Source organism: Capsicum annuum, chromosome 2 (genome assembly GCF_002878395.1).
Source record: "Capsicum annuum cultivar UCD-10X-F1 chromosome 2, UCD10Xv1.1, whole genome shotgun sequence".
Taxonomy (NCBI): domain Eukaryota; kingdom Viridiplantae; phylum Streptophyta; class Magnoliopsida; order Solanales; family Solanaceae; genus Capsicum; species Capsicum annuum.
Genome location: NC_061112.1, coordinates 47,172,181 through 47,181,382, shown reverse-complemented (window position 1 = coordinate 47,181,382; position 9,202 = coordinate 47,172,181). Strand labels below are relative to the sequence as shown.

The window sequence follows — 9,202 nt, the reverse complement described above, 5'->3', positions numbered from 1 at the left end:
AGTTAATTACTGGAGAGGGTCCTTGGCACAGTTGCCAAGATGAGATTGTAGTGGAGTTATTTTAAGCGAAAAACGCCTAGAGTTAGGCTGAAATCGAGTTTGTAACCAATAGGTTGATTATAGTGGATTTCTTTGATGCTTGTGAGGGCAACCAGTGGTTTTTCCCTTCCTTGAGCAAGGAGAGTTTCCACGTTAAATCTTTTGTATTTTTTATTTCCTGAACTGCCCTTAATTTTCTTGCACTTTATTATTTAATTGTCTGTGATTAACTTTGAGGGGCCTAGTCCCTCTCCCTCATTATATAGTGCAACCCTCAGGATTTCAAAATAACTATATGGGCATGTTGAATGTAAAGATGGACAATATAAAATAGAAAACATAATAAAATAAAATAAAAATGAAAGAAAATGTATTGATATTATCATCATCCAACATCATGTAGTACAAATCAGTCTCTGAGAAGAGTAAGCCTAAGTTGAGAATAAAAGTATAAACAAATTATGGGGATTTCAAGTTATAACTATGGGGGAATTTAACTAAAGGTGGTGTCTACTATATACTCTTATCATAGTATACAAGTGTCTAGACAAAACAAAGTAAAGTACATGTCAAAGTGTCTTGCACTAATAGTGTAATGTTAAATGTAAATGTCAAAGCGTCTTGCACTAGTAGTGTAATGTTGAATGTAGTTGAATATCTTTGAAGCTTGTCTTGTGTCCAATATATATAGTTGTGTTCTTGTAATATAAGATTGCCTTGTATTTCTCCAATTAATCCATTGACTAATTCCACCACGAGCCGATAGTCTGTTCACTGATATTTGCATATACTATTGCGCAAGTTCTTTATTAGCATATGACTTATCCTGTTAGACTTGATCAAATGGAGTTGATATGGATCTATAAAGGTTATGGTGGTGGAGACATATTCTATGAGAGGCTGTAAATGTGATACCATAGCTCATGTACCACTTATACTTAGGCGAGAAGTCTTAATTTGGCAGAAAGTAATTTAAGTGATAGGCCAGGGATCGTCCTGTGTGAGTCATTGATATTAGGCACAAAACTGATCTTTGAATTAAATAAAGGGACTGTGTACCCATGGCATGCTCCAAGCATATACACTTTCTTACTACTGCAACTACTATCTCTATTTTTAAAGTTAAGGTATGAATAGACTAAATAGATATATTATAGAGTCTGGATTTGTCATGTCAATAAACAAAAATAAATGTTTTGTTGTACTTTTACCAAAAGAATGGTTTGTCTTAGTGCTCCTCCCTACTCTTTTCCACTATCTCTCCTCGTATATGTTTTTTCTATATTTTCTTTTTTCACTTACTTTGATATATAATGCAATCAATTTAAAGTACACTCAAAATAAAATATCATGCCTCATTGTTTGAGCAAGAAAGTTTTAAGAGTATTTCATTCAAAGTGATCCTCTTTGTCAAATACAATTGTCAACAATCTACATAGTTATAAGAAAGTTGTCAACAAAATTTAACATAAATGGATTCTAAACATTGCATATTATTTTTCTTGTATTTAACTATAAATATTACCCATCTAATGGGTATTTCCTTCAGTTTTACTTTGGAATCGTTGGTAAGTCTTTCTCATCTATCACATACCAGTACTTCTGGTCAAAGTACCAATCAGCAAATGCCTCTGGTGCAGACTGCATAAAATATTTCTCTAATTTAAGATAATAAAATAAGAAATTTACATAAATGAATAAGTCCAATTGCATTTTCAAACTTATTAAATAAATGAATAATATTTACCACGTTATTAACCACAAGGCCGCTTTGAATAGTCCACCTCCATTGTATTGCGGAATGATGAACAAATGAGTCAATGAAAACTCCTTTTAATAATGGATTGTGTGGTTTGGGCAGAGTAGTTAGGAATTCCGACCTAAATTCTGATAACATCCAATAACGTTAGAAATCTTGTTCATAAACCAACATTGATAGGATACTTAATTCACACCATTGAAATAATCATTGTTTTATTCAATTAGTTTGTATGAAGTACCTCTCAAGGTTTTGTTTTGACTTGAAGTGCATGTCCTGCTAAAAATGCAACTGAATATATCATGTCCTAAGGTTTTGTTAACCTGTAATAGTCAATGCATTATAAAATTAAATTATTAAATATTTTTAGCTAAATATAAAAAAAACTATTTAATAATTAAGCATGTATTAAGTTAGAAAGGGATGTCAACATACTTTAATTAGTTGTCCATGATAAATTTGTTAGAAAAAGATGAAAAATTGAAATAAGAGTAATAAACATATCTACAAAATACACAGACAATAAACCCTTGGATAAATTTTAAATTTGATTGTATAAATAATTTTTATAGTGTCACTATTGTTTTTCCATGACTCATCACTTTTATAACATTTAATAAGTTCATATCATTGTTCAAATTTACAAAAATAGATAAAAATTTGTAGAGTAATTAAAATTTCAACTATGGATAAAATTGACAAAAATATTTATATGAGGACTACCAAAATCTCACTACCAAATGAAATACCAAAGAGAAGGCTAAGTTTGTTAAAATAAATCCAAATACTACACGTGGAGATATCTTTCAATCGTATTTTCAATAATCATGTTGCTCTATCTTTTAAAAAAAATTAATTTTCTATCCATGCTTATGGGCTACAACTTTAAACTCCTGCTTTAATTTTAACGTTTAAGCTCCTTTCAACTCGTGTATATACTTCTAATGCATGAGCTCCTCTTTTAACCTATGCTCGCGTCCATTCAACAGAGTTATAAATTAGTCATTTTGAGGTATGATCTTTCTAACAAATACTCAACATTCAATCAGCTTCCATCTCATGTCAAGGGATACACTTCAATAAATAGTTGGGGCTTACCTACAATGTGTATAGTTAACTTAAATAGAGCTAACGTTACTTTTGAACCAAGGAATATCATGAGGAAGTTGAGAATAGCTCTATCCATCAACTCAAGTGTATTTTGCTCAATTTTTTTAAAGATGACTAAAACTGCATCTTTTCGGTTTGAAAGAAAGTAATATGTGTAAGTTTATTTATGATACTTAGGTGAAGTTTGTCTATTAAATCCTTGCCAAATTATTATGTTAGCACCATTGTTATCCGTGTTTTAAAAAAAAATTCTTAAGAAGTGGAATTTATCGAGGATATTCATCTAAACACATTTAGTTACGTGCACATCCTATACAAAAGGATAACATGCAATTGATAAACATGTGATTACCTGAAAAGAATCATATGCTGACATGGCAATGAAAATTGGTGTCTTGATATGCTGTAAAATATTTTCTGGGAAGAAGCACTGCAGTGAATTTTATTTTTCAGTTGTTCAGTCGGAAAAAAATGCAACAATAATTAAAGCCAAATAAAAGAGTAGGTAATTATACCAATACTGGGTTCATTTTTGAAGTGCATGCTTTGGGTAACGCTTTCGCAGATCCCTGCAACTCATAATAGGTTTAGATTGCACTTAAAACCTCATCTAATGTATATATACATTATGGAATTGTAAAAAGAAAAATATTAATTTATATCATGCAATTTTTTCTATGAATTTTTTTTAATGACACCTTATTATGTTTGAAAACTTTTATATTTGAATTTTCTATTTTACTATTAATAACTTGACAATCATGTTGCCACAAAAATATTATGACAATGTTATAGACTACTAATGTCGAATGATACCTTTGCTATAAACCTAGAGGTTTTTTTCTTCTTTTTTTGTGATTTTTATTATTAATTTTTTGCTAGTTAAATACCACTATATATAATGAAAAACATTGAACCTACTTAGTAACTTCTATAAAGCAAATGAAACATTAATGAGAGGAGACAAAGATGTTAATAAGAATATACCTGTAAAGTAACAAGTGCGTTATAAACTTCCTCGAAGCCTCTTGCTTGCTTAGGGTTCTTACTATATAAAGTATCAAAAAGAGATAATTAGTGGATTGCAATTAAAAACATGAAGAATGATTTTGGAATTTAATCTTACGCATGGATAAAGTGACCAGCATCAGCAAAGCATTTGACTCTCTTTGATTTTGGCAATAAACTGCGGAAATGATCACAATATAGCATTGTTGGATATCCTCCGGCAGAAGTTCCAGCAAGCAAGGCCTGCATGCATGCATGCAACCATTATTAACAAAATTCAACAAAACTAACTAAATATTTAATCATTTAAAATGTATAATATAGAACATACATACATTCTTGGCATTCTTTAATCCCTTTGCCAACAACTCATCCATTACTGCTTCAAAAATCCTTGCACCTCTGAAGTGAAGATTAGTAGCCTAAACAAATTGAAACGAGAGGGTTAATTAATTTCTTCTACAATAGGCATTTCAAAATTAAAATTTGAAAATTGAACGTACAACTTGAAAATTAGAACATTACAGGATCAACGTATTCGACATCTCCGGTGAACGCTCCACCATCACAGTATCTAACAAATACTTTGTTCCAGTTGTAAAAATCTAAATACATTTAACTATAAGTATTACTACCATGTATGAACAATATAATTATGTCTGACTTATTCAAATGTTCGTCATATTCACTTTTTTTTGAGAAATTTAGGAGGAGATCTTAAATGTTATGGTAAAACCTGAATTTTCACTCTTATTAATGCTAAAAAGTCCTTCAAATTTCCATGGCCCCATTATATTTGTAGAACCCACATAAATGCTCCTCGTGCGATCTAGGCAATCTGTGACATTTGTGCACCATCCTCCTCCCTAAGAACATTTTGGAAACTTTCAAAGATTAAAAAAAGAAAGGTTTCTAAATAATACTATGTGTAGAAAAATTATAAGTAAATATTTTCCTCAAAAAATATTTTTCTTCGTACCAAATACATCCACCTTAAAAGAAAAAATATATCCCAGCAGAATCTAGACTAAAAAAAGGGTAAGATAACTTGAGGCTGGAAAGATTAATTAGAAAGAATTTGGATGCTAATCCCAATCTAATAATTTCTTACCGAAAGTTGTACAATCCAGTTTTCAACTCCTTCTCCAAAGCCTGATTGAAAATGGTATGCTGGAGGTGATCCATCCAAGCATACTGTAACAAATAAATAGGAAAAAAAATCCTTATGATTTTATAATTTAGATTTTAATTTGTACATTAAATTAGTGAAAATCTTAACCTGCTCCTTTTGATATAGCATTCTTAACGATTGTTTTCTCCACCCAATTATCCTTTGCACATCCAGTTTTGATGATGGCTAAAGAACAAACAAGCAAGCAAAAAAATTGAAGATTTGCCATCATCATCCTGCATGTACAAGATAAATTACATGAGAAATTATGAATAAGGTAAATTATATAACTTTAACAATTACTTATAACTTTTATGAACGTACACTTTGTTAATACGTTGTAAAAAAAGAGGTAATCCCTAACTAATCAATCTTAAAATGATCTAATATATAATGTCATAATGAAAGATCCACAATGCCAAACAACCATTTGTCTGAATTTCTTTAATTGGGACCTCAAGATTTCAACGGCCTACGATTAATTCTTACAATTCAGTTATATAACTCTTACACAACACATTTTTATGTGGTGGTTAATTTTCAAGCGACTAAAAAAAAAATTTATTTCTCTAATTCATTAAGTTATATATGAGTCACGATTCAATTTCTCAAATCATGATAACACCTATTTTAGTCCTCCGGTAGGTAAGTCAAATCATAGCCTGAAGCGACAAGTAACAGGCTAATTGGCTGAAGATAAGAAAAATAAAGGAAATAGGCATACAATGAATACCGTAAGCAACAGAAAATAGCGATATGCAAATATGAACATACTATACAGTAGAGGGAAGATGCCAAATATACAAAATGAGTTTCCCCCACATCCTGATAAGGACGGTACAAGAGTCAATATGTCAAAATGGAATAATGCACAGTGCTAAATATGCACCGTAGTCTCATAATAAATGAGTAAGACTATCAAAAACAATAGAAGGAAGAAGATTAGCTCCGTACTCTAAAACCTCATATTATCACCGAACAACATCACAACTTAAGGATGTCGTCAGCGGCAGTGACTCATACTCGAAAAAAGATGCAGAAGTGTAGTATGAGTACCAAAGCAACAAGTACTCAATAGGCATCATAGGTTGACTGGCCTGATTACATTACAGAAAAAACATGAATGAGGTGCAAGTATGTAAACCTAAATCAATAATAAGGGCACACTACTAAAAAAAAAACCGACAACATGTGGTCGATTTTTCTGCATTTTTTAATATAAGTGGTCGATTTTATTTTGTAAAAAACCGACCACAAGTGGTTGGTTTTTGTAAGAAAAAATTTAGAAAATCGACCATGTGGTCGGTTTTTCTGGTAATTTAAAAAAAAATAAAAAGCTTATATATACTACATTCCATAACCAGCCAAACAAATGACCATACAATAAAATATGCTACATTTCATTCAAACAAGCAACATACAATACAAGTCTAAAAACATACAAAAGTGTAAAAACTACTAATCTCCAAAGCCAAACTACAACACATACAAAAGTCAAAAAATTACCACTCATCATCATCGTTTTCATCATCCTCATCTTCAGCCGTACGCACAAGATCTGATTCCTCGTCTGTGCTGATATCATTCAGTCGACCTAAACCTTTTGCAGCCCAAACTGCACCACCAGGACATAGGGGGGAGGAAGAATTCCTACAAATCAAATAAAAGAGTTGAACTGCTGCTGCAGCATCCTAATTTTTTATGTTCACTACTAGAAATTACCCTTATTGCAATGAATCTTTTGGCAACGGTTTAAGAAGCGTTGTAATAGATGATCTATTGCAACGGTTCCAACCATTGCAACAGAATTTTGTTCTAGTAGTACTATAACCGTTGCTATTGACGTATAACCATTGCAATAGGATTTCCTATAGCAATGGTTACATGAACCGCTGCCATAAAGTCATCTATAGCAACACATTTTTAGAAAAAAAAAACTATTGCATCGATTTTCATTTTTTCTCCCTATTTTTTCACAAAATTCTCCAAAAAATTTATAAATATAATAAACAAATAAAAAAATATATTATATTATATACAAAATATTTCACCCTCAACTTTACTCATTCTCTCATATCATCAGTTTCAATATCCACTGTTAGTGCCCGCCGACTGCCCACCGATTCTCCGACCAGTGCTCCGACCTACGCTCCGACCCATGCTCCGACTGGCGCTCCATCCGCTGCTTCGACCATTGTTCCGTATCATCAGTTGTCAACACCCACTGTGAGTGCCCTTTGCACCGACTGCCCACTGATTCTCTGACCTACGATCCGACCAACACTGAGACCAGCGCTCCGACCGCTGCTTCGATCGCTGCTCTACCATTGCTTCGATTTACAATAGCGAACAGATAGAAATTAGCAGAGCAGCTAGATCTCATAGTTGAATCGCAATAGTAATAAGTGGTACTTTTTAGTATTATCTACTGGGTAGAATTAAATGCTCATGAATTTATGCCTAATAGCTTGCCATTGTTAGGGTTCTATTTTTCGAAAGAAATGGTCACTAAAGATGTTCTGTTGCTTTTTTTTTCTTTTGCTAGTTCGATTTCTTATTTATGGTCAATTAAAGTAAGCATTGTCTTGGAATGTATATCAAACTAACACTTCACGCGTAGAAATATTTAAAATAAAGTATAAGTAATTTCCTTAAGTAATCCTACACAAAAAAGATACTTCAATTGAGTTTTGGTAGTGAGAGTTTTAAAGTCTTAATAACATTAGTCAATCCTCTATTAGATGTAAAATGACATCGAATATGATGTGATTTGTAGTTTTGGTGCTAATATCTGTATGAGCGGCAAAAGTTTTGTATGGGTAGTGCCGTCTACTTTTAACTTTGTCGAATTACTTCTTGAAAGATTAGCCTATTGCAACAAAGATATAACTACCATTGTGTTGGTGATCTACTGGTAGAGTGTATGAACATCACGATATTTATCTATCAATTAAAGCATAGTGATGGACAGAAATGCATGTTGAGTTAATAAATTTGGATTTCTTTGCTTTTTCAGAAACTTTGTTCTATGATCCTTTTTAGGTTCACAACCAATTGTTAAGCCAGTCCATTACTCATTTGTGGATTTCTAATCTGTCTTGGGGATGATATTATTTCTAGAAATAGAGTCAATAGAAATTCGGGTAAATATAGTTGTTGAAATGTTGTATTGTTTGATAGTGCGCAGTTCAGCCTACTTATTTAGGTTGATATATGAATCACCTAGATCATACAGTTCCAGTATGTTAGTTACTTGGCAGCTTTTTGCACAGTTGACGAATTGGTTCATGTTTTTCTGTATGACGCGTGCTTTATCTAGTAATATTTATGTCCTAAGTATGAATCTGCAAGATACCTACATGATGGTGTGAAGACACTATTTAGTAGGTCCCAAACTGAGGATGAAGAATGCATTTAGAATTTGTCACCTATATTCCCAAAGAATGGTCATCCAATTGGATCTGAGAAGAAAAAAAACTGCACTTTCTTAATGGATTCAAAGTTACGTTATGAAGCACATCGATATGTCCTTTTTAACATGGGAGATGAAGAAGTGGAAAAGTTCATCGAGTAAGATATTTACATGCTAAACTTCATGTATTTGGTTATTATAAGATACATGAACATCTATTTATAAAGGCCTAGTAATTTTATTTGTACTATTATTGATTGCAGGAAACATAAGAATTCAGTGAGTAATCATAGTATATCTAATGCATGGGAAAGAGCAATGAATCATAGTCATGAATTTAGCAGTTGGTTTGAACAGAAAGTTAAAAATATTAAAGTATCTAGTCATTTAAAATGGTTAGCTAAGGGGCCTAATATGGTGACAAAGAGATATAGCGCATATTTCATCAATGGATATCAATTTTATACAAAAGCTCGGGATGCCCCACGCAAGAGTCAAAATCCTGGTGTGACTTTATCAGCAACAACGGATAGTTTTACTAGTGCTAGGGACCAAATCCCATAGATGGAGATGTTGTTTATTACGGAGTTATTCAAGATATTCTTGAGATTGATTACTATGGTTGTTTTAATATTGTATTATTTGAATATGATTGGTACAAAAATGAAGTAGATGAGTATGGGTTGACCCGGGTATACTTCAA

The 9,202-nt window shown here is 32.1% G+C and overlaps 1 protein-coding gene across 2 annotated transcripts; it reads right to left on the bottom strand.

Annotated features, from left to right (window-relative positions):
* Positions 1 to 1,400: 1,400 nt before the first annotated feature.
* LOC107860864 (pectin acetylesterase 8-like) lies at positions 1,401 to 5,549 on the bottom strand. Of its 2 annotated transcripts, XM_016706343.2 has the most exons (13): positions 5,412 to 5,549; positions 5,196 to 5,323; positions 5,028 to 5,110; positions 4,653 to 4,782; positions 4,442 to 4,521; positions 4,252 to 4,338; positions 4,035 to 4,159; positions 3,896 to 3,956; positions 3,424 to 3,477; positions 3,261 to 3,338; positions 2,040 to 2,121; positions 1,787 to 1,926; positions 1,401 to 1,680 (listed from the first exon to the last, which is right to left on the bottom strand). In XM_016706343.2, the coding sequence occupies exons 2-13, from the start codon at positions 5,320 to 5,322 to the stop codon at positions 1,591 to 1,593; spliced, it is 1,137 nt and encodes a 378-aa protein (XP_016561829.1). In that variant the 5' UTR covers position 5,323; positions 5,412 to 5,549; the 3' UTR covers positions 1,401 to 1,590. The 2 variants fall into 2 exon arrangements, with proteins under 2 accessions (XP_016561829.1, XP_047262221.1); XM_047406265.1 differs by lacking the exons at positions 4,442 to 4,521; positions 4,653 to 4,782 and having other exon boundaries at positions 5,412 to 5,502.
* Positions 5,550 to 9,202: the final 3,653 nt, after the last annotated feature.

Bases quoted from the DNA above. Each gene is read 5' to 3' on its own strand.
- LOC107860864 (XM_016706343.2), bottom strand. From the start codon at position 5,322: ATGATGATGGCAAATCTTCAATTTTTTTGCTTGCTTGTTTGTTCTTTA. The intron at 4,783-5,027 runs GTAAGAAATTAT...AAATGTTCTTAG, and splicing joins ACTGGATTGTACAACTTTCG to GGAGGAGGATGGTGCACAAA. The intron at 3,957-4,034 runs GTAAGATTAAAT...TACTTTATATAG, and splicing joins GCTGGTCACTTTATCCATGC to TAAGAACCCTAAGCAAGCAA.